Genomic DNA, 25,574 nt, shown 5'->3' on the forward strand with positions numbered 1-25,574 from the left:
AAATCTACATTCTGTAAATCATAGCATAGGAAAGGCAGGAGTGGGAGAGAGAGAGAGTGAGTGTGTGAGTGAGTGTGTGAGTGAGTGAGTGAGTGATATGTCTGGGTTAACGGAGATTAGAGAGGTCCCCTGTCTTGGGGTCAGTGAGGTATTTTACCTCCTGCAGTAGGTCAGCTTGTTCTATAGCCTTTAGTACATTCTTCTTGGACGTGTCCTGAGCCTCTCCTCCCAGCAAGAACTCATCCAGGATGAAGTAGGCCTTCTCAAAGTTAAATATGATGTCCAGCTCACAAACCTATAGCACACACACACACACACACACACCACACACACACACACACACACACACACACACACACACACACACACAGTGGTGGAAAAAGTACCCATTTGTCAAAGATACCTTAATAAAAAATGACAACATGGTGAAGCAAGGTAATGTTTCCCACATTTTCAGACTACTGAACAACTATTGATTTAGAAGTACGGAAAGTTACTGGAGCTGCCTCCACTATTCTACGGGGGACCAGTACGAACACGTGTGCACTCACTCTGAAATTGGCTCTGGATTAGAGCCTCCATTAAATTACTAAAATGTCCAATGTAAAAATGTGTGTAGAAGAAACATGTTGACTAACATAACCCTAGATAGGCCTTGATAACCCAAGATAGGCCTGGATAACCCAAGATAGGCCTAGATAACCCAAGATAGGCCTAGATAACCCAAGATAGGCCTAGATAAGGCCTAGATAACCCTAGATAGGCCTAGATAACCCTAGATAGGCCTAGATAGGACTAGACAAAAATGGTCTATGACTGTCATACAGTACTCGCTATTCTAACTTCCTTTCATGGGCAACGTTAGCTAGTTAACATTATCCTTCTGCATCTAGCTACATGTTGAACTAACATCCTCTCAGGCCAGGGGCACAACAATGGATGAAATAATGGTTGGATCAGAATCACTGTTATAATCATTGGCCAGTTCGGAGAAGCACAACCACAAGTCCACATCCCATCCATGGATGATTAAGGAAAAGGGCCCGTTTTAGCTAGCTAGCCACCGGATGACAACAACACAACAATTCAAGTTGTTTCTGTCAATGACGTACTGCTCTCGATGTGATGTGATTGGAGTGAAACCAAATCCAAACTGGATTCCCTTGGCAACCATGAATACACGCCACTGAAAGGCAGTATGGATGACCAGGTATGTTGTCTTGATAAGTGCATGAATTGGGAGCATTTTCCTGTCCTGCTAAACATTCAAGTAGGGAAAAGAGAGTAGAGAGTAGGGAATAGAGAGTAGGGAATAGAGAATAGGGAATAGAGAGTAGATAGTAGGGAATAGAGAGTAGAGAGTAGGGAATAGAGAGTAGGGAATAGAGAGTAGAGAGTAGGGAATAGAGAGTAGGGAATAGGGAATAGAGAGTAGATAGTAGGGAATAGAGAGTAGAGTAGGGAATAGATAATAGAGAGTAGGGAATAGAGAGTAGAGAATAGAGAGTAGGGAATAGAGAGTAGGGAATAGGGAATAGAGAGTAGGGAATAGGGAGTAGAGAGTAGGGAGTAGAGAGTAGGGAATAGGGAGTAGGAAATAGGGAATAGAGAGAAGAGAGTAGGGAATAGGGAGTAGGGAATAGAGAGTAGGGAATAGGGAATAGAGAGTAGGGAGTAGGGAATAGAGAGTAGGGAATAGAGAGTAGAGAGTAGGGAATAGAGAGTAGGGAATAGAGAGTAGGGAATAGAGAGTAGGGAATAGGGAATAGATAGTAGGGAATAGGGAGTAGAGAGTAGGGAATAGGGAGTAGGGAATAGGGAATAGAGAGTAGAGAGTAGGGAATAGAGAGTAGAGAGAAGGGAATAGAGAGTAGGGAATAGGGAATAGAGAGTAGGGAATAGAGAGTAGGGAATAGGGAATAGAGAGTAGAGTGTAGGGAATAGGGAGTAGAGAGTAGGGAATAGAGAGTAGGGAATAGAGAATTGAGAGAAGAGAGTCGAGAGTAGGGAATAGGGAATAGGGAATAGAAAGTAGGGAATAGAGAGTAGATAGTAGGGAATAGAGAGTAGAGAGTAGTGAATAGAGAGTAGGGAATAGAGAGTAGAGAGAGGGAATAGAGAGTAGGGAATAGAGAGTAGAGAGAAGGGAATAGAGAGCAGAGAGTAGGGAATAGAGAGTAGGGAATAGGGAGCAGAGAGTAGGGAATAGAGAGTAGAGAGTAGAAAGTAGGGTATAGGGAGTAGGGAATAGAGAGTAGATAGTAGAGAGTAGGGAATAGGGAATAGGGAATAGAGAGTAGAGAGTAGGGAATAGAGAATAGAGAGTAGGGAATAGGGAGTAGAGAGTAGGGAATAGGAAATAGAGAATAGGGAATAGAGAGTAGGGAATAGAGAGTAGGGAATAGAGAGCAGGGAATAGGGAATAGAGAGTAGGGAATATGGAATAGAGAGTAGGGAATAGAGAGTAGAGAGAAGGGAATAGAGAGTAGGGAATAGGGAACAGAGAGTAGATAGTAGGGAATAGAGAGTAGATAGTAAGGAATAGAGAGTAGGGAGTAGGGAATAGAGAGTAGATAGTAAGGAATAGAGAGTAGATAGTAAGGAATAGAGAGTAGGGAGTAGGGAATAGAGAGTAGATAGTAGGGAATAGAGAGTAGGGAATAGGGAATAGAGAGTAGATAGTAGGGAGTAGAGAGTAGATAGTAGGGAGTAGAGAGTAGATAGTAGGGAGTAGAGAGTAGATAGTAGGGAGTAGAGAGTAGATAGTAGGGAATAGAGAGTAGAGAGAAGGGAATAGAGAGAAGGGAATAGAGAGTAGGGAATAGGGAATAGAGAGTAGAGAGAAGGGAATAGAGAGTAGATAGTATGGAATGGGGAATAGGGAGTAAAGAGTAGGGAATAGAGAGTAGGGAATAGAGAGTAGAGAGAAGAGAGTCGAGAGTAGGGAATAGAGAGTAGATAGTAGGGAATAGAGAGTAGATAGTAGGGAGTAGATAGTAGGGAGTAGGGAATGGGGTATAGGGAGTAAAGAGTAGGGAATAGGAAGTAGGGAATGGGGAGTAGATAGTAGGGAGTAGGGAGTGGGGAATAGGGAGTAAAGAGTAGGCAATAGGAAGTAAAGAGTAGGAAGTAGGAGAGGGGAGGGGAGTAGATAGATACGTACACTGCCAAAGTACTTATCCAGTAGTTCCACATATCTGTGGATGATCTCTAGTGTGATCAGCTCGTTGTCCTGGTTCTCTATGGCACAGCAGAAATACAGGCTGGCATACCTGAAACACACACACACACACACACACACACACACCACGCCTGTTAATAACACAGCTTGGTGTCCTGGTCCTCCATGGCACAGCAGAAACAGAATAACAACATTGGAGCCGAGTCCGTGGAGGTGACAGGACAGAGCCGAGTCCGTGGAGGTGACAGGACAGAGCCGAGTCCGTGGAGGTGACAGGACAGAGCCGAGTCCGTGGAGGTGACAGGACAGAGCCGAGTCCGTCGAGGTGACAGGACAGAGCCGAGTCCGTCGAGGTGACAGGACAGAGCCGAGTCCGTGGAGGTGACAGGACAGAGCCGAGTCCGTGGAGGTGACAGGACAGAGCCGAGTCCGTCGAGGTGACAGGACAGAGCCGCGTCCGTCGAGGTGACAGGACAGAGCCGCGTCCGTCGAGGTGACAGGACAGAGCCGAGTCCGTGGAGGTGACAGGACAGAGCCGAGTCCGTGGAGGTGACAGGACAGAGCCGAGTCCGTGGAGGTGACAGGACAGAGCCGAGTCCGTGGAGGTGACAGGACAGAGCCGAGTCCGTGGAGTTGACAGGACAGAGCCGAGTCCGTGGAGGTGACAGGACAGAGCCGAGTCCGTGGAGGTGACAGGACAGAGCCGAGTCCGTGGAGGTGACAGGACAGAGCCGAGTCCGTGGAGGTGACAGGACAGAGCCGAGTCCGTGGAGGTGACAGGACAGAGCCGAGTCCGTCGAGGTGACAGGACAGAGCCGAGTCCGTCGCGGTGACAGGACAGAGCCGAGTCCGTCGAGGTGACAGGACAGAGCCGATTCTGTGGAGGTGACAGGACAGAGCCGAGTCTGTCGAGATGAAGGAGGTGAGAGGGATGAAGTTCGTATGACACTGTTGGCAAAGCTCTGTCTGTCACTCTCTCCCCTCCTCCCTCACCCCTCTCCTCTGCCTCTTCACTATCTTCTCTGACTCTCCCTTCCCCTCTCCTCCACTCCTCTTCTCCGCTCTGCCACTCCCCTACCTCTCCACTCCCCTGTCCTCCTCCCTTTATTCTCCCCTCTGCCTCTCCATCTCCTCTCCTCATCCCCTCTCCTCTCCCTCTCCCCTCTACCTCTCCCCTGTTCTCCTCTCCCCTCTTCTCCTCCCTGCCCCCCTGCCTCTCCTCCCTCCTATGCCTCTCCCTTCATCTGACTCTCCTCTCCCTTCATCTGCCTCTCCTCCCCTGTCCTCCTCCCCTCTTCCCTCTATTCTCCCCTCTGCCTCTCCCTCTCCTCCTCCCTGCCCCTCTGCCTCTCCCTTCATCTGACTCTTCCTCTCCCTTCATCTGACTCTGCCTCTCCCTTCATCTGACTCTCCTCTGCCTCTCCCCTCCCCTATCCTCTGCCTCTCCCCCTCCCCTATCCTCTGCCTCTCCCCCTCCCCTCTCCTATCCTCTGCCTCTCCCCCTCCCCTCTCCTATCCTATCCTCTGCCTCTTCTCCCCTCTGCCTATCCTCTCCTCTCTCGTCAGCATTCAGAGACTTGTCCCGAAGCCACTCCTGCGTTGTTTTGAATGTGTGTAGAATAATAGCGAAGACATCAAAACTGAAATAACACATATGGAATCATAACCAAAAAAAGTGTTAATCAAATCAAAATATATTTTCTATTTGAGATTCATCTAATACCCTCCCTTTGCCTTGATGACAGCTTTGCACCCTGTGGTGGTTCATTTCTTTATTATCAAATGAGGAGAGTTACAAACTTCACACACCAGTCAGAGTTATACTTAAACTACATCTTTAATAATAAGAGCTTTGCAAAAGCATTGACTTTCAACGATTCCCTATTTCTAATGAACTGTTGAGAGTGATAAAACAATGGCTACTGAGATCTTTTATAGCAAAGATCCACCCCCTAGTCGACATAAATCACAGATATTAGGACCAGTTCACAAAGTGAAACTTTATAAATGAGAAAGGAGTATCCCGTAGCCAGATAACATTCGCTATAAATTATCGTTCTGTTTGGTCCCTAAGACGAGGTTGCTATCTTGTTCCTGTTACTCCTAGCACAAAAACACCAACTCATCCAATGGCATAAATCAATTGTCAACTCTAGATACTCCCATCTCAAGTAAAACCCCTTCTTGACCCCACTCCTGGACAAGCTCATTGAGGGGAGTGAGTCTCTAAGTCATACACTATCCCAAGATAAATGCAACATCAGAGAGGACATACAATGGTTCCAGACACTGCCATACACCTCCCCCCAATAGAAAAGGAGGGAGTGACTTGCGCACAGACATTGTGGAGACAAGTAATTGGTTCCCTATTAATCACGCCATGCCTTCACATGGTTTAGAATAGGTAAAGACACATTCACATATGAAGACAATGTTCCATTCTGTCCTCTTCACTTTCTGATATTCTGCATAGCACCAGAGACATGTAAAAGACAGGCCTGACCTCTAACCCTCTCTGGGCCCCAGGTGACTGAGCCCCAGTTGACTAGGCCCCAGCTGAGGGAAGAAGTGCAACTGCCAACACCAGAGTCTGAAGGGATACATTCTAATAACAAGTATATCACATCAACATATTATGCAGATAAGACATCTTCATTATCTATGTTACCCAACTAATTCTGATTCATCCACCACAACACTCTTGGCATGCTCTCAACCAGCTTCACCTGGAATGCTTTTCCAACAGTCCTGAAGGAGTTCCCACATATGCTGAGCACTTGTTCGCTGCATTTAATTCACTCTGCGGTCTGACTCATCCCAAACCATCTCAATTGGGTCGAGGTCGGGTGATTGTGGAAGCCAGGTCATCTGATGCAGCACTCCATCACTCTCCTTCTTGGTCAAATAGCCCTTACACAGCCTGGAGGCGTGTTGGGCCATTGTCCTGTTGAAAAACAAATGATAGTCCCACTAAGCGCAAACCCGATGGGATGGTGTATCGCTGCAGAATGCTGTGGTAGCCATGCTGGTTAAGTGTGCCTTGAATTCTAAATAAATCACAGACAGTGTCACCAGCAAAGCACCCCCACATCATAACACCTCCTCCTCCATGCTTTACGGTGAGAAATACACATGCAGAGATCATCCGTTCACCCACACCGCGTCTCACAAAGACACAGCAGTTGAAACCAAAAATCGTGAATTTGGACTCCAGACCAAAGGACAAATTGCCACCGATCTAATGTCCATTGCTCATGTTTCTTCGTGCAGGTGAGTCTCTTATTATGATTGGTGTCCTTTAGTAGTGGTTTCTTTGCAGCAATTCGACCATGAAGGCCTGATTCACGCAGTCTCCTCTGAACAGTTGATGTGTCTGTTACTTGAACTCTGTGAAGCATTTATTTGGGCTGCAATTTCTGATGCTGTTAACCCTAATGAACGTATCCTCTGCAGCAGAGGTAACTCTGGGTCTTCCATTCCTGTGTCTGTCCTCATGAGAGCCAGTTTCATCATAGCACTTGATGGTTTTTGCGACTGCACTTGGAAGAAACTTTCTAAGTTCTTGAAATGTTCCATATTGACTGACCTTCATGTCTTAAAGTAATGATGGACTGTCATTTCTCTTTGCTTATTTGAGCTGTTCTTGCCATAATATGGACTTAGTCTTTTACCAAATAGGGCTATCTTCTGTTTACCCCCCCCTTACCTTATCACATCACAACTGATTGGCTCAAACGCATAAAGAAGGAAAGAAATTCCACAAATTAACTTTTAACAAGGCACACCTGTTAATTGAAATGCATTCCAGGTGACTACCTCATGAACCTGGTTGAGACAATGCCAAGAGTGTGCAAAGCTGTCATCAAGGCAAAGGGTAGCTATTTGAAGAATCGCAAATATTAAATATATTTTGATTTGTTTAACACTTTTTTGGTTACTACATGATTCCATGTGTGTTATGTCATAGTTTTGATGTCTTCACTATTATTCTACAATGTAGAAAATAGTAAAAATAAAGAAAAACCATTGAATGAGTTCTAAAACTTTTGACCGGTAGTGTACATTTGCAAAAATAAATTACAACCCGTTTTCGCTTTGTCATTATGGGGTAGTGTGTATAGATTGATGAGGAAAATGTTTTATTTAATCCATTTTTAGAACAACGCTGTAACCTAACAAAATGTGGAAAAAGTCAAGGGGTCTGAATACTTTCCAGATGCACTGTATGTCTACCAGCAGCATACCACTGCTGACTTCCCTCTGAAGCTGAGCAGGGTCGGTCCTGGTCGGTCCCTGTATGGGAGACCAGATGCTGCCGGAAGTGAAGGGCCAGTAAGAGGCACTCTTTCCCCTGGTCTAAAAAATATATTCCAATGCCTCTGGGTAGTGATTGGGGATTGGGGATATGTAAGGGGCCGTCTTTTGGACTTTAAACTGGTATTTTACAAAATGGCGCCGGAGGGGATGGCTGCCGTTTTACGGGCTCCAAACCAACTGTGCTATTCTGTTTGTAACTTATTTTGTACATAATGTTGCTGCTACCGTCTCTTTTGACCTTCTAGACCTTCTAGACATCAGAACAGCGATTACCCACCTTGAACTGGACGAAGATTTTTTTCGTTAATGAGTCCGACACGAAGGATATACTGCTTCCCCCAAGACCAGGCCCAAATCCCCGTCATCCGCATGAAGAAAAGACAGAAATACAGGAAGTCGGGGTGCCTTCTGAGAATTCGTCAGCGAGTGGGTAAACCGCCTTTACCATCCGTTCTATTGGCCAACGTGCAATCGCTGGAAAATAAACTGGATGATCTATGATCGAGACTATCCTACCAACGAGACATTAAAAACTGTAATGTCTTATGTTTCACCGAGTTGTGGCTGAACGAAGACACAGAGAATATATAGCTGGCTGGGTTTTCCGTGCACTGAGCAGCTACGAACAGAAGATGAGCTGGGACTCTGTTGTCCTAGATTCAGGGGGAAGATGGGCAGGGACGCTGTTGTCCTAGCTTCAGGGGGAAGCTGGTTCCACCATTGGGGTGCCAGGACAGAGAAGAGCTTGGACTGGGCTGAGTGGGAGCAGGGCTGTTTTCCGTGCATCGGCAAGATACAACAGCCAGGTCCGGTAAGACGAGGGGTGGGGGTGTGTGTCTATTTGTCAATAACAGCTGGTGCGCGATGTCTAATATTAAAGAAGTCTCGAGATATTGCTCACCTGAGGTAGAGTACCTCATGATAAGCTGTAGACCACACTATCTACCAAGAGAGTTTATCTATAGGTCCCGTGTGGCTCAGTTGGTAGAGCATGGTGTTTGCAACGCCAGGGTTGTGGGTTCGATTCCCACGGGGGACCAGTACAGGGGGAAAACATTTATGAAATGTATGCATTCACTACTGTAAGTCGCTCTGGATAAGAGCGTCTACTGAATGACTAAAATGTCAAATGTAATAATATTCATAGCCGTCTATTTACCACCACAAACAGATGCTGGCACCAAGACCACACTCAACCAGCTGTATAAGGACATAAGTAAACAGGAAAACGCTCATCCAGAAGCAGAGCTCCTAGGGGCCGGGGACTTTAATGCAGGCAAACTTAAATCTGTTTTACCTCATTTCTACCAGCATGTCACGTGCAACCAGAGGGGGAAAAAAAACTCTAGACCACCTTTACTCCACACACAGCTCTCCCTCCATTTGGCAAATCTGACCATAATTCTTTCCTCCTGATTACAAGCTAAAATTAAAGCAGGAAGTACCAGTGACACGCTCAATACGGAAGTGGTCAGATGAAGCGGATGCTCTGCTATAGGACTGTTTTGCTGCACAGACTGGAATATGTTCTGGGATTCATCCAATGACATTGAGGAGTACACCACCTCAGTCATCGGCTTCATCAATAAGTGCATCGACAGCGTCGTCCCCAGTGACCGTACGTACATATCCCAAACAGAAGCCATGGATTACAGGCAACATCCGCACTGAGCTAAAGGCTAGAGCTGACGCTTTCAAGGAGCGGGACACTAAACCGGACACTATGCCCTCAGACGAACCATCAAACAGGCAAAGTGTCAATACAGAACTAAGATTGAATCCTACATCACCAGCTCTGACGCTCGTCAGATGTGGCAGGGCTTGCAAACTATTATGGACTACAAAGGGAAACCCAGCAGCGACCTGCCCAGTGACGTGAGCTTACCAGACAAGCTAAATGCCTTTTATGCTCGCTTCCAGGGAAGCAACACTGAAGCATGCATGAGAGCACCAGCTGTTCCGGTCGACTGTGTTATCACACTCTCTGTAGCCAATGTGATCAAGACCTTTAAACAGGTCAACATTTACAAGTCAGCAGGGACAGCCACATTACCAGGATGTGTACTCAGAGCACGCGGACCAACTGGCAATTGTCTAAAATTGTAGTTATCTTAGCTAGCTGAATTGTTTACCAGTTGCTAAGCAGTTGCTAGGGACTCTTCTGGAAGAAGCTAGCTAGCTAACGAAGAACAACAAAGAATATCTAGTTAACAGAAGAAAAGAAAGAGAAAATCAGGACAGAAGAAAAAGGATATCAAAGTGAAACAGTTCTCTAAAGACACAGGAGACAATAATAAAAGAAACAACACTTCTGTAGCTTGTCAACTATGTGTCTGTCTATCCCTGTTCTCTCCTCTCTGCACAGGCCATACAAACGCTTCACACCGCGTGACCGCTGCCACTCCAACCTGGTGGTCCCAGCGCGCACGACCCACGTGGAGTTCCAGGTCTCCGGCAGCCTCTGGAACTGCCGGTCTGCAGCCAACAAGGCTGAGTTCATCTCAGCCTATGCTACCCTCCAGTCCCTAGACTTCCTGGCGCTGACGGAAACATGGATTACCACAGATAACACTGCTACTCCTACTGCTCTCTCTTCGTCTGCCCACGTGTTCTCGCATACCCCTAGAGCATCGAGCCAGCGGGGTGGTGGCACTGGAATCCTCATCTCTCCCAAGTGGACATTCTCTCTTTCTCCCCTGACCCATCTGTCTATCTCCTCATTTGAATTCCATGCTGTCACAGTTACCAGCCCTTTCAAGCTTAACATCCTTATCATTTATCGCCCTCCAGGTTCCCTTGGAGAGTTCATCAATGAGCTTGATGCCTTGATAAGTTCCTTTCCTGAGGATGGCTCACCTCTCACAGTTCTGGGTGACTTTAACCTCCCCACGTCTACCTTTGACTCATTCCTCTCGGCCTCCTTCTTTCCACTCCTCTCCTCTTTTGACCTCACCCTCTCACCTTCCCCCCCAACTCACAAGGCAGGCAATACGCTTGACCTCATCTTTACTAGATGCTGTTCTTCCACTAATCTCATTGCAACTCCCCTCCAAATCTCCGACCACTACCTTGTATCCTTTTCCCTCTTGCTCTCATCCAACACTTCTCACTCTGCCCCTACTCGGATGGTATTGCGCCGTCCCAACCTTCGCTCTCTCTCTCCCGCTACTCTCTCCTCTTCCATCCTATCATCTCTTCCCTCTGCTCAAACCTTCTCCAACCTATCTCCTGATTCTGCCTCCTCAACCCTCCTCTCCTCCCTTTCTGCATCCTTTGATTTTCTCTGTCCCCTATCCTCCAGGCCGGCTCGGTCCTCCCCTCCTACTCCGTGGCTCGACGACTCACTACGAGCTCACAGAACAGGGCTCCGGGCAGCCGAGCGGAAATGGAGGAAAACTCGCCTCCCTGCGGACCTGGCATCCTTTCACTTACTCCTCTCTACATTCTCCTCTTCTGTCTCTGCTGCTAAAGCCACTTTCTACCACTCTAAATTCCAAGCATCTGCCTCTAACCCTAGGAAGCTCTTTGCTACCTTCTCCTCCCTCCTGAATCCTCCTCCCCCTCCCCCCCTCCTCCCTCTCTGCGGATGACTTCGTCAACCATTTTGAAAAGAAGGTTGACGATATCCGATCCTCGTTTGCTAAGTCAAACGACACCGCTGGTCCTGCTCACACTGCCCTACCCTGTGCTTTGACCTCTTTCTCCCCTCTCTCTCCAGATGAAATCTCGCGTCTTGTGACGGCCGGCCGCCCAACAACCTGCCCACTTGACCCTATCCCCTCCTCTCTTCTCCAGACCATTTCCGGAGACCTTCTCCCCTTCCTCACCTCGCTCATCAACTCATCCTTGACCGCTGGCTACGTCCCTTCCGTCTTCAAGAGAGCGAGAGTTGCACCCCTTCTGAAAAAACCTACACTCGATCCCTCCGATGTCAACAACTACAGACCAGTATCCCTTCTTTCTTTTCTCTCCAAAACTCTTGAACGTGCCGTCCTTGGCCAGCTCTTCTGCTATCTCTCTCAGAATGACCTTCTTGATCCTAATCAGTCAGGTTTCAAGACTGGGCATTCAACTGAGACTGCTCTTCTCTGTGTCACGGAGGCTCTCCGCACTGCTAAAGCTAACTCTCTCTCCTCTGCTCTCATACTTCTAGACCTATCCGCTGCCTTTGATACTGTGAACCATCAGATCCTCCTCTCCATCCTCTCCGAGTTGGGCATCTCCGGCGCGGCCCACGCATGGATTGCGTCCTACCTGACAGGTCGCTCCTACCAGGTGGCGTGGCGAGAATCTGTCTCCGCACCATGCGCTCTCACCACTGGTGTCCCCCAGGGCTCTGTTCTAGGCCCTCTCCTATTCTCGCTATACACCAAGTCACTTGGCTCTGTCATATCCTCACATGGTCTCTCCTATCATTGCTATGCAGACGACACACAATTAATCTTCTCCTTTCCCCCTTCTGATAACCAGGCGGCGAATCGCATCTCTGCATGTCTGTCAGACATATCAGTGTGGATGACGGATCACCAGCTCAAGCTGAACCTCGGCAAGACGGAGCTGCTCTTCCTCCCGGGGAAGGACTGCCCGTTCCATGATCTCGCCATCACGGTTGACAACTCCCTTGTGTCCTCCTCCCAGAGTGCTAAGAACCTTGGCGTGATCCTGGACAACACCCTGTCGTTCTCCTCTAACATCAAGGCGGTGACCCGATCCTGTAGGTTCATGCTCTACAACATTCGCAGAGTACGACCCTGCCTCACACAGTAAGCGGCGCAGGTCCTAATCCAGGCACTTGTCATCTCCCGTCTGGATTACTGCAACTCGCTGTTGGCTGGGCTCCCTGCCTGTGCCATTAAACCCCTACAACTCATCCAGAACGCCGCAGCCCGTCTGGTGTTCAACCTTCCCAAGTTCTCTCACGTCACCCCGCTCCTCTGCTCTCTCCACTGGCTTCCAGTTGAAGCTCGCATCCGCTACAAGACCATGGTGATTGCCTACGGAGCTGTGAAGGGAACGGCACCTCCATACCTTCAGGCTCTGATCAGGCCCTACACCCAAACAAGGGCACTGCGTTCATCCACCACTGGCCTGCTGGCCCCCCTACCTCTGAGGAAGCACAGTTCCCGCTCAGCCCAGTCAAAACTGTTCGCTGCTCTGGCACCCCAATGGTGGAACAAGCTCCCTCACGACGCCAGGACAGCGGAGTCAATCACCACCTTCCGGAGACACCTGAAACCCCACCTCTTTAAGGAATACCTAGGATAGGATAAAGTAATCCTTCTAACCCCCCCCTTAAAATATTTAGATGCACTATTGTAAAGTGGTTGTTCCACTGGATATCATAAGGTGAATGCACCATTTTGTAAGTCGCTCTGGATAAGAGCGTCTGCTAAATGACTTAAATGTAAATGTAAATGTCTTCACTGACATTTTCAACCTCTCCCTGACCGAGTCTGTAATACCGACATATTTCAATCAGATCACCATAGTCCCTGGGCCCAAGAAAGCAAAGGTAACTTACCTATTTGACTACCGCCCCGTAGCACTCACGTCGGTAGCCATGAAGTGCTTTGAAAGGCTAGTCATAGCTTACATCAACACCATTATCCCAGAAACCCTAGACCCATTCCAATTCGTATACCGCCCCAACAGATCCACAGATGATGCAATCTCAATAGCACTCCACACTGCCTTTTCCCACCAATTTTCTATAAGATTGAGGTCAGGGCTTTGTGATGGCCACTCCAATACCTTGACTTTGGTGTCCTTCAGCCATTTTGCCACAACTTTGGAAGTTTGTTTGGGGTCATTGACCATTTGGAAGACCCATTTGCGACTAAGCTTTAACTTCCTGACTGATGTCTTGAGATGTTGCTTCAATATATCCCCATAATTTTCCTTCCTCATGATGCCATCTATTTTGTGAAGTGCACCAGTCCCTCCTGCAGCAAAGCACCCCACAACATGATGCTGAGGCTTGCAATCCTCCCCATTTTTCCTCCAAACATAACGATGGTCATTATGGCCAAACAGTTCTATTTTTTGTTTCATCAGACCAGAGAACATTTCTCCAAAAAGTACGATCTTTGTCCCCGTGTGTAGTTGCAAACCGTAGTCTGGCTTTTTTATGGCGGTTTTGGAGTAGTGGCTTCTTCCTTGCTGAGCGGCCTTTCAGGTTATGTCGATATAGGACCCGTTTTACTGTGGATATAGATACTTTTGTACCGGTTTCCTCCATCTTCACACGGTCCTTTGCTGTTGTTCTGGGATTGTTTTGACCTTTTTGCACCAAAGTACGTTCATCTCTAGGAGACAGAACGCGTCTCCTTCCTGAGCGGTATGATGGCTACGTGGTCCCTTGGTGTTTTACTTGCGTACTATTGTTTGTACAGATTAACATTCAGGCGTTTGGAAATTGCTCCCAAGGATGAACCAGACTTGTGGAGGTCCTAAATTTCTTTTCTGAGGTCTTGGGTGATTTCTTTTGATTTTCCAATGATATCAAGCAAAGAGGCACTGAGTTTGAAGGTAGGCCTTGAAATACATCCACAGATACACCTCCAATTGACTCAAATGATGTCAATTAGCCTATAAGAAGCTTCTAAAGCCGACATCATTTTCTGGAATTTTCCAAGCTGTTTAAAGGCACATTCAACTTAGTGTATGTAAACTTCTGACCCACTGGAATTGTGATACAGTGAATTATAAGTGAAATAATCTGTCTGTAAACAATTGCTGGAAAAATGACTTGTGTCATGCACAAAGTAGATGTCGTAACCGACATGCCAAAAACTATAGTTTGTTAACCTGTTGGGGCTAGGGGGCAGTATTTGCACGGCCGGATAAAAAACGTACCCGATTTAATCTGGTTACTACTCCTGCCCAGTAACTAGAATATGCATATAATTATTGGCTTTGGATAGAAAACACCCTAAAGTTTCTAAAACTGTTTGAATGGTGTCGTGACACTTCCTACGGCTCCCATGGGCTCTCAGAAGGCGGGAAAAAGCTGAACGATGTAATTCCATCCCCAGGCTGAAACACATTAGCGCGTTTGGCAAGTGCTCTATCAGAGGGCCATTAGACTGAGGCTCGTGCATGAGGGGATAGCATGATTTTACTTTCACTCTCTTTGTAATAAAAAACGATTTCCCGGGCGGAATATTATCGCTAGCCCATAGAGGTTAACCCATAGAGGTTAACAAGAAATTTGTGGAGTGGCTGAAAAACGAGTTTTAATGACTCCAACCTAAGTGTATGTTTCCGAATTCAACTGTAGGGAACAACGTGCTTGAGCTCTATCTCTACTCACCTCTTGTAAACAACCTTGAGGTCTCTCCACTCCAGAAATGAACACATCTTTGGTTTCCTGGCCAGAACTGTCTGGACCAGCTCTCTGGTAATCTTCTTCTTCTCCTTATCAGACAGAGGAACATACCACTTCTGGAGACGCAGCTTCCCCTGCCTACTGAACAGCAGCATGAACTGCATCTGGAAGAGAGGAGAGACAAGGAGGGATATTAGTGGAGACAGGGAGGAGGAGAGACCAGGAGGGATATTAGTGGAGACAGGGAGGAGAGGAGAGACAAGGAGGGATCCAAACACAAATGCCCCTTCAACCAAACACAAAAAGCCCCTGTAAGGGGACCTTGCCCGTCATGTATTGTTCAGAGGACTGTAAGGGCACCTTGCCCCGTCATGTATTGCTCAGAGGACTGTAAGGGCACCTTGCCCCGTCATGTATTGTTCAGAGGACTGTAAAGGCACCTTGCCCCGTCATGTATTGTTCAGAGGACTGTAAGGGCACCTTGCCCCGTCATGTATTGTTCAGAGGACTGTAAGGGCACCTTGCCCCGTCATGTATTGTTCAGAGGACTGTAAGGGCACCTTGCCCCGTCATGTATTGTTCAGAGGACTGTAAGGGCACCTTGCCCATCATGTATTGTTCAGAGGACTGTAAGGGCACCTTGCCCGGCATGTATTGTTCAGAAGACTGTAAGGGAACCTTGCCCGTCATGTATTGTTCAGAGGACTGTAAGGGCACCTTGCCCCGTCATGTATTGTTCAGAGGGCTGTAAGGGCACCTTGCCCCGTCATGTATTGTTCAGAGGGCTGTAAGGGCACCTTGCCCCGTCATGTATTGTTCAGAGGGCTGTAAGGGCACCTTGCCCCGTCATGTATTGTTCAGAGGACTGTAAGGGCACCTTGCCCCGTCATGTATTGTTGGCACCTTGCCCGTCATGTATTGTTCAGAGGACTGTAAGGGCACCTTGCCCGTCATGTATTGTTCAGAAGACTGTAAGGGCACCTTGCCCCGTCATGTATTGTTCAGAAGACTGTAAGGGCACCTTGCCCCGTCATGTATTGTTCCGAGGACTGTAAGGGCACCTTGCCCCGTCATGTATTGTTCAGAGGACTGTAAGGGCACCTTGCCCGTCATGTATTGTTCAGAGGACTGTAAGGGAACCTTGCCCCGTCATGTATTGTTCAGAGGACTGTAAGGGCACCTTGCCCGTCATGTATTGTTCAGAAGACTGTAAGGGCACCTTGCCTGTCATGTTTTGTTCAGAGGACTGTAAGGGCACCTTGCCCCGTCATGTATTGTTCAGAGGACTGTAAGGGCACCTTGCCCGTCATGTATTGTTCAGAAGACTGTAAGGGCACCTTGCCTGTCATGTTTTGTTCAGAGGACTGTAAGGGCACCTTGCCCCGTCATGTATTGTTCAGAGGACTGTAAGGGCACCTTGCCCATCATGTATTGTTCAGAGGACTGTAAGGGCACCTTGTCCCGTCATGTATTGTTCATAGGACTGGTGTAGTGTAATATAGTGTATTGTTCAGAGGACTGGTGTAGTGTAATATAGTGTAGTGTATTGTTCATAGGACTGGTGTAGTGTAATATAGTATAGTATAGTGTGGTGTAATATAGTATAGTGTACTATAATATAGTATAGCGTAGTATAGTATAGTGTAGTGTATTGTTCATAGGACTGGTGTAGTGTAATATAATATAGTATAGTGTATTGTTCATAGGACTGGTGTAATGTAATATAGTATAGTGTACTATAATATAGTGTAGTGTACTATAACATAGTGTAGTGTACTATAATATAGTATAGCGTACTATAGTATAGTATAGCGTAGTGTAATATAGTATAGTATAGTGTGGTGTAATATAGTATAGTGTAGTGTACTATAATATAGTATAGCGTACTATAGTATAGTATAGTGTAATGTAGTATAGTATAATATAGTATAGTATAGTGTAGTGTACTATAGTATAGTGTAGTATAGTGTACTATAATATAGTGTAGTGTAATATAGTATAGTGTATTGTTCATAGGACTGGTGTAGTGTAATATAGTGTAGTGTATTGTTCATAGGGCTGGTGTAGTGTACTATAATATAGTATAGTGTGCTATAGTATAGTGTAGTGTAATATAGTGTAGTATAGTGTACTATAATATAGTATATTGTAGTGTACTATAATATAGTGTAGTGTATTGTTCATAAGACTGGTGTAGTGTAATATAATATAGTATAGTGTATTGTTCATAGGACTGGTGTAGTGTAATACAGTATAGTGTACTATAATATAGTGTAGTGTACTATAACATAGTGTAGTGTACTATAATAAAGTATAGCGTACTATAGTATAGTGTAGTGTAATATAGTATAGTGTGGTGTAATATAGTATAGTGTAGTGTACTATAATATAGTATAGCGTACTATAGTATAGTGTAGTGTAATGTAGTATAGTATAGTATAATATAGTATAGTATAGTGTAGTGTAATATAGTATAGTGTATTGTTCATAGGACTGGTGTAGTGTAATACAGTGTAGTGTATTGTTCATAGGACTGGTGTAGTGTAATATAATATAGTATAGTGTATTGTTCATAGGACTGGTGTAGTGTACTATAGTATAGTGTGGCGTAGGTAATAAAATCTCCTGAAAACGAGATTACATAAATCTGCCCCTAAACCCTAACCAAATTATTTTTATATTTTTTGTCCCCCCTCTAGAACCAAACGTACACTTTTGGGTTCACAATCTGTTTGACTAAACGATTTTCATATCTACAAATCATATCTAAAAATCAGGTCACCCTACCAAACCTGCTACAACATACTGAAGGTCTGTCTGCTGCCTTCTCGTTGCCACAGCCTAAATGCCAATCACCAAACCACAACATACTGAAGGTCTGTCTGCTGCCTTCTCGTTGCCACAGCCTAAATGCCAATCACCAAACCACAACATACTGAAGGTCTGTCTGTAGGTTCTGCTCATGATATTAAATTGCAGGCGCAGATGCTACGATTTGGAGCACAGTTGAAAAGTTAACGCTCTGACAATACAATGAACTAATTCGAAAAATAAAAGCAGTATTTTTCAATGCGTGAGATATAAGAGAGGTGCCTTGAGAGCGTGAGAAGAGGGTCAAATCGTGTGTCTCACAGCCAATGGGGAGAGTTTACAGCTCTGGTCACCATGATACAGCCTACTGCTGCTCAATGGGGAGAGTTTACAGCTCTGGTCACCGTGATACATACAGCCTACTGCTGCTCAATGGGGAGAGTTTACAGCTCTGGTCACCATGATACAGCCTACTGCTGCTCAATGGGGAGAGTTTACAGCTCTGGTCACCGTGATGCAGCCGACTGCTGCTCAATGGGGAGAGTTTACAGCTCTGGTCACCATGATACAGTCTACTGCTGCTCAATGAGGAGAGTTTACAGCTCTGGTCACCGTGATACATACAGCCTACTGCTGCTCAATGGGGAGAGTTTACAGCTCTGGTCACCGTGATACAGCCTACTGCTGCTCAATGGGGATAGTTCACAGCTCTGGTCACCGTGATGCATCAGCCTACTGCTGCTCAATGGGGAGAGTTTACAGCTCTGGTCACCATGATACATGCCTACTGCTGCTCAATGGGGAGAGTTTACAGCTCTGGTCCCCGTGATACATCAGCCTACTGCTGCTCAATGGGGAGAGTTTACAGCTCTGGTCACCGTGATACACGCCTACTGCTGCTCAATGGGGAGAGTTTACAGCTCTGGTCACCGTGATGCATCAGCCTACTGCTGCTCAATGGGGAGAGTTTACAGCTCTGGGTCACCGTGATGCAGCCTACTGCTGCTCAATGGGGAGAGTTTACAGCTCTGGTCACCGTGATACATACAGCCTACTGCTGCTCAATGGGGAGAGTTTACAGCTCTGGTCACCATGATACAGCCTACTGCTGCTCAATGGGGAGAGTTCACAGCTCTGGGTCACCGTGATGCAGGCTACTGCTGCTCAATGGGGAGAGTTTACAGCTCTGGTCACCGTGATACATACAGCCTACTGCTGCTCAATGGGGAGAGTTTACAGCTCTGGTCCCTGTGATACATACAGCCTACTGCTGTTCAATGGGGAGAGTTTACAGCTCTGGTCACCGTGATGCAGCCTACTGCTGCTCAATGGGGAGAGTTTACAGCTCTGGTCACCGTGATGCAGCCTACTGCTGCTCAATGGGGAGAGTTTACAGCTCTGGTCACCGTGATGCAGCCTACTGCTGCTCAATGGGGAGAGTTTACAGCTCTGGTCACCGTGATGCAGCCTACTGCTGCTCAATGGGGAGAGTTTACAGCTCTGGGTCACCGTGATGCAGCCTACTGCTGCTCAATGGGGAGAGTTTACAGCTCTGGTCACCGTGATGCATACAGCCTACTGCTGCTCAATGGGGAGAGTTTACAGCTCTGGTCACCATGATACAGCCTACTGCTGCTCAATGGGGAGAGTTTACAGCTCTGGTCACCGTGATGCAGCCTACTGCTGCTCAATGGGGAGAGTTTACAGCTCTGGTCACCGTGATGCAGCCTACTCCTGCTCAATGGGGAGAGTTTACAGCTCTCGTCACCGTGATACATACAGCCTACTGCTGCTCAATGGGGAGAGTTTACAGCTCTGGTCACCATGATACATACAGCCTACTGCTGCTCAATGGGGAGAGTTTGCACTGCAAGCCGGCAACAAGGGGCTCAGTGTGTCCTTCGCTCCTGAGTCCCGCTTGCCCGGTGCACTGCTGTCGCATAGAGTACTGTCTTTGCTGCTGTCCTGCATGCAGTACCTTAGAGTGAAGTAGCTAATATTAGGCCAGGGTGACAGGCAGCTAAAACATCCTTTTTTCCCCCTTCCTGTTTTCCATGCTATTTGCATTAATTCGTGTCACATATCAGTTTGTAAACAATGTAAATAAAAAGGTTTCCTTGATTGGCTCAGTGTTCTGTCACTCACGAGGACACTACGTCACCTCCAAATCTACAGGGAGAGCTAGGTGTCACGACTCCCGCCGAAGTCGGTCCCTCTCCTTGTTCGGGCGGCGTTCGGCGTTCGACGTCACCGGTCTTCTAGTTATCGCCGCTCCACCTTTCATTTTCCATTTGTTTTGTCTTGTTTTCCCGAAAACCTGGTTTACATCGCCTCATTACTTTACGTGTATATTATCATCTGTCGTCCCCCCCCCCCATGTCTGTGTGTGGTATTGTTTTGTTCGTTACGTGTGTGACGCTACGGGCTGGTTTTGCGCCGGGTATTGTTGTAACCCGTGGTTTTGTTATTTGTACCTATTTGTGTATTTATCGTTTTTTTCCTTGGGCCGGAGTGTGATGATGCAGTTGCGTCCGGCTGTTTTCCTCTGCCTGAATAAAGTGGGACCTGTTCACTCATCTCTGCTCTCCTGCACCTGACTTCCGTCGACCAGTTGCGAACACACTCTGACACTAGGCAGTTCAAGCCCCCTTGGGTACTGCCATAGATTTACATTAGAAGTGCCCATCCAAGAAGGCTCAAGGTCATTGGCCACAAATAAAATTACGTCAAATCACGTTATATCTACAGTAGCTCTGATTGGACTGATCATGTCAACATCATATTTTCACAATCTTATCTAGCAAGCTAGACAATCAGTCATCATCATGAATAATGTCGGCAATCTACTGGCAAATCCTTTTTAATCCTTGTCATATGAAGAGAAATAATGAAGAGAAATTATAGATAAAAATGTATCGGTGCTCGTTGGCCATTGGACATAAACAGTACACAATAAGTCGGAAATTGCAAATTCAACAATAAGTGGTTTGGAAGGAATCAATGGCTAACTGCAAGCGTTGCAAAGCAATCACTATTTTGATTCCCCTGCCTGCTATTCAGTGGAGAGGGTGTGTGGCCCAAGTCTGGGTTCAAGTATTTTAAATTATCGGTCTGAAAGAGTCTCTTTTCCAAGCTTAAAAGGACAAACATTCACCCGCAACACAATGGTCCAGAAAAGGTTGCATGACTTCCAGCATGACATCTGCGGCGTTTAAAACAACTGGAAACTCAGAACTGGGAAATCTCAGACTTCATTGCATTCAAGACGACTGGGAACTCTGGGGGAAAAAAACGAGCTCGGACTAGTTAAGTATGTTTTGAACGGTCATCCAACTCGGAATCCTAAGTCAGGAACTCAGGCTCTGACCTGAAGATCACTGACGTCATGATTCCACCTTGTTTTTTCAGAGTTCTCAGTTGTCTTGAAAGCACCATAAATCCAGAGAATGCCAGACTTTGATGACAAAGTGAGCCCACAAGAAAGACCGTCATGCCACGTTCATGTGAGCACAGCAACGGTGAGTCCAAAAATATGTCCTGTATACTGCTGCATACAGTGTATTCAGAAAGTATTCAGACCCCTTGACTTATTCCACATTGTTACGTTACAGCATTATTCCAAAATGTATTTAAAAAGTTTTTTTCCTTAACAATCTACACACAATACCCCATAATGACAAAGCAAAAACTTTTTTTTAAATTTGCCAAATTTATTTACATTACTTTTTTAAATATCACATTTGCATAAGTATTCAGTCCTTTTACTCAGTGCTTGTTGAAGCACCTTTGGCAGCGATTACAGCCTCGAGTCTTCTTGGGTATGACGCCACAAGCTTGGCACACCTGTATTTGGGGAGTTTCTCCCATTCTTCTCTGCAGATCCTCTCAAGCTCTGTCAGGTTGGATGGGGAGCGTCGCTAAGCAGCTATTTTCAGGTCTCTCCAGAGATGTTCGATCGGGTTCAAGTCCGGGCTCTGGCTGGGCCACTCAAGGACATTCAGAGACTTGTCCCGAAGCCACTCCTGCGTTGTCTTGGCTGTGTAGTTAGGGTCATTCTCCTGTTGGAAGGTGAACCTTCGCCCCAGTCTGAGGTCCTGAGTGCTCTGGAGCAGGTTTTCATCAAGGATCTCACTGTACAATGCTCCGTTCATCTTTCTCTCAATCCTGACTAGTCTCCCAGTCCCTGCGGCTGAAAAACATCCCCACAGCATGATGCTGCCACCACCATGCTTCACCGTAGGGATGGTGCCAGTTTGCCTCCAGACGTGACACTTGGCATTCAGGCCAAAGAGTTCAATCTTGGTTTCATCAGACCAGAGAATCTTGTTTCTCATGGTCTGAGAGTCTTTAGGTGCCTTTGAGCAAACTCCAAGCGGGCTGTCATGTGCCTTTTACTGAGGAGTGGCTTCCATCTGGCCACTCTACCATAAAGGCCTGATTGGTGGAGTGCTGCAGAGATGGTTGTCCTTCTGGAAGGTTCTCCCATCTCCACAGAGGAATTCTGGAGCTCTGTCAGAGTGACCACCGGGTTCTTGGTCACCTCCCTGACCAAGGCCCTTCTCCCCAGATTGCTCAGTTCGGCCGGGCGGCCAGCTCTAGGAAGAGTCTTGATGGTTCCAAATTTCTTCCAACTAAGAATGATGGAGGGCACTGTGTTCTTGGGGACCTTCAATGCTGCAGAAATGTTTTGGTACCCTTCCCCCAGATCAGAGCCTCAACACATCCTGTCTCGGAGCTCTACAGACAATTCCTTCAACCTAATGGCTTGGTTTTTGCTCTGACATGCACTGTCAACTGTGGGACCAGGTGTGTGCCTTTCCAAATCATGTCCAATTAACAGGTGGACTCCAATCAAGTTGTAGAAACGTCTTCAGGATTACCATGGAAACAGGATGCACCTGAGCTCAATTTCAAGTATCATAGCAAAGGGTCTGCACAAGGTATCTGTTTTTTATTTTTAATACATTTGCCAAAATAAAATAAAAAACGTTTTTTTATTTTTATTATCATTATGGGGTATTCTGTGTAGATTGATGAGTAAAAAAAATGATGTAATACATTTTTGAATAAGGCTGAAATGTAACAAAATGTGGAAAAAGTCAAGTGGTCTGAATACTTTCCGAAGGCACTGCAAACGATGTAATCTGCCAGGGAGATGTGTATGCTGTAGCTAAGAAAATAATACATCGTGTGTGTTGAGTAGCTGTTAGCAGCTCATGTGCCTCACTCCCTCTCCCCATCATAACTAGCACTCCCTCTCCCCATCATAACTAGCACTCCGTCTCCCCATCATAACTAGCACTCCCTCTCCCCATCATAACTAGCACTCCCTCTCCCCATCATAACTAGCACTCCCTCTCCCCATCATAACTAGCACTCCCTCTCCCCATCATAACTAGCACTCCCTCTCCCCATCATAACTAGCACTCCCTCTCCCCATCATAACTAGCACTCCCTCTCCCCATCATAACTAGCACTCCCTCTCCCCATCATAACTAGCACTCCCTCTCCCCATCATAACTAGCACTCCCTCTCCCCATCATAACTAGCACTCCCTCTCCCCATCATAACTAGCACTCCCTCTCCCCATCATAACTAGCACTCCCTCTCCCCATCATAACTAGCACTCCCTCTCCCCATCATAACTAGCACTCCCTCTCCCCATCATAACTAGCACTCCCTCTCCCCATCATAACTAGCACTCCCTCTCCCCATCATAACTAGCACTCCCTCTCCCCATCATAACTAGCACTCCCTCTCCCCATCATAACTAGCACTCCCTCTCCCCATCATAACTAGCACTCCCTCTCCCCATCATAACTAGCACTCCCTCTCCCCATCATAACTAGCACTCCCTCTCCCCATCATAACTAGCACTCCCTCTCCCCATCATAACTAGCACTCCCTCTCCCCATCATAACTTAGCTGACAGTTCTGAATTGGTGGTGCACGTGTAGCCTAAAGACAGTTTTAGAGAAATGTACTCATTGAATATTGTAAGAGCTTTCATTGTCTGCTTATTTTTATTTTATTTTTTCACCTTTATTTAACCAGGTGGCCAGTTGAGAACAAGTTCTCATTCACAACTGCGACCTGGCCAAGATAAAGCAAAGCAGTGCGACACAAACAACAACACAGAGTTACACATGGAATAAACAAACATACAGTCAATAAAAAGTGGATCCTCGTGATTGTATTTCCCTCCTTTTTAAGGCCACATAGGCCTAATAAAATAATACATATTTTGTAGTGGCTTTGATGGCATGCATCTAAAAAAAAAATTGGTTGAGTTTGCACCACCAATATTGACATGCTAAAATCGGCAGCTTAAGTTTCGAGCAACAAGCATAAATTAGCATAAATAATTGAATGAGTTAGCTGGGGCCAGATTGAAATCCGTCCCAACTCCAAGCGTGACCGTTTAGTCTCTCCCCCACCGGCCACTACCTGGTTTCCACTGGCTTCCATAGCCACAAAGTCAGACTCACAGACACAAAATTCAAATTGGCTTTTTGGTCTTAATTTAAGGTTAGGCATAAGGTTAGCAGTGTGGTTACTGTTATGTTCAAAACAAATTTTAAGAAGATACATTGTATAAATGAGCGGGGTTTATGACTTTGACTATGGAAGCGCATTTGTGCTGCCTTGACCAACATAACGGAGAAACGTTATATTTGGACTTTATGTCAGTGATAGAAACAGGCGGACAGTTCAAAATATGTATATTAAAAGTAAAACAATATCATGCCGGAGACGACTTACCTTTCACTGAGTTAAATTCTTCTAGGGGTAATGATGTACTTTCACTCAATACACAGTCTGATAGTTTGGTATTCACCCGTCTACTGCTCCTGTTGTCAAACGACAACTACATTTACCATTGGACTCTGGGCGCTTTTACGATTGTTCATTGGTCAATAAACTCCGTTATTCCCGCCTACTCTGGATCTTTTTGACATCATGGCCGCGTTAGGCTGTCCAGGTTCAGAATATCTCCAGACAAGACTGTTGTGGTCGTCAATCACTATATCTCCCACAATGTAATCCTCGAATGTTGTCTGAAGATTCAAATCTGAGATATCGATAAAGCTTTACATAATTCCTAATTAATAAAATGAAAGTATAGTAGCCTAAAAGTGTCTGTCTGTCAACAGTTTGTTTCAGATGCAATGTGAAATACAAAAAGTATAATATTTCTAAGTGGTCAAGACATTTTCAGTGCAGCAGCGCCGCCTTGTGACCGACCATCATAATACACCTACAGCAATATTTCCACTAGATAGCACAGCCACAAAGTCAATATTGGCTATAGCGTAAAAATTCATAAAAACAAACATTTGATTTTTGGTACTAATTTAAGGTTAGGGTTAGGAATTAGGTTAGCAGTGTGGTTAAGGTTGTTTAGAATCACGTTTGAAGAAGAGATACTGTAGAAATAGGCTGGGTTTCTGACTTTGTGGCGGTGGTAACTAGTGACAACCCCGCAGCAGGTCGGTAAATCATACAACAAATTACGAGACGCTGCTCCTTAAAACCACCATATTTATTTGGGAATGGAGAGCTAGGCAATGATGCAGTTGATGCAATTTAAAATGTATAACTCTTGACAGATATGCCTTGGATTCAGCAGGCTACTGCCATTACACATCTGGCTAAAGATAACTTTGACACCTTCTGGAAACAGAAGATGCTACAGGAATGACGAGTCCATCCATATCATATTGGTGCCTGGACCGTGTCCACGCATTTCAAGGTCGCATTGAGACATTGTCCCAGGGGCGTGGGAAGTCATAGTGTAAGTAACCTAACTCGTGTTCCTGTAACTCCCCTGAATGCCTCTTTCAATCCTACAGCTTTTGTCAGCAGTAATAATCTGCCTATGAACCAGAGTTATACTTTTAGCACTAAGGCTGTGTGCCTTAGTAGGAAGTCCACTGT

General features: G+C 46.1%; 1 protein-coding gene across 2 annotated transcripts in view; it reads right to left on the reverse strand.

Annotated features, from left to right (window-relative positions):
- Positions 1-24,531, reverse strand: part of LOC106593666 (AP-1 complex subunit sigma-2) — a 59,496-nt gene extending 34,965 nt beyond the window's left edge. For both annotated transcript variants that reach the window (XM_045687245.1, XM_045687244.1), the window contains exons 1-4: positions 24,399-24,531; positions 14,811-14,989; positions 3,164-3,272; positions 158-295 (exon numbers count right to left, since the gene is read on the reverse strand). In XM_045687245.1, coding sequence (XP_045543201.1) covers positions 158-295; positions 3,164-3,272; positions 14,811-14,989 — 426 coding nt within the window. In that variant the 5' untranslated portion in view covers positions 24,399-24,531. The remainder of the gene's footprint in view (positions 1-157; positions 296-3,163; positions 3,273-14,810; positions 14,990-24,398) is intronic.
- Positions 24,532-25,574: the final 1,043 nt, after the last annotated feature.

Source organism: Salmo salar, chromosome ssa10 (assembly GCF_905237065.1).
Source record: "Salmo salar chromosome ssa10, Ssal_v3.1, whole genome shotgun sequence".
Taxonomy (NCBI): Eukaryota; Metazoa; Chordata; class Actinopteri; order Salmoniformes; family Salmonidae; genus Salmo; species Salmo salar.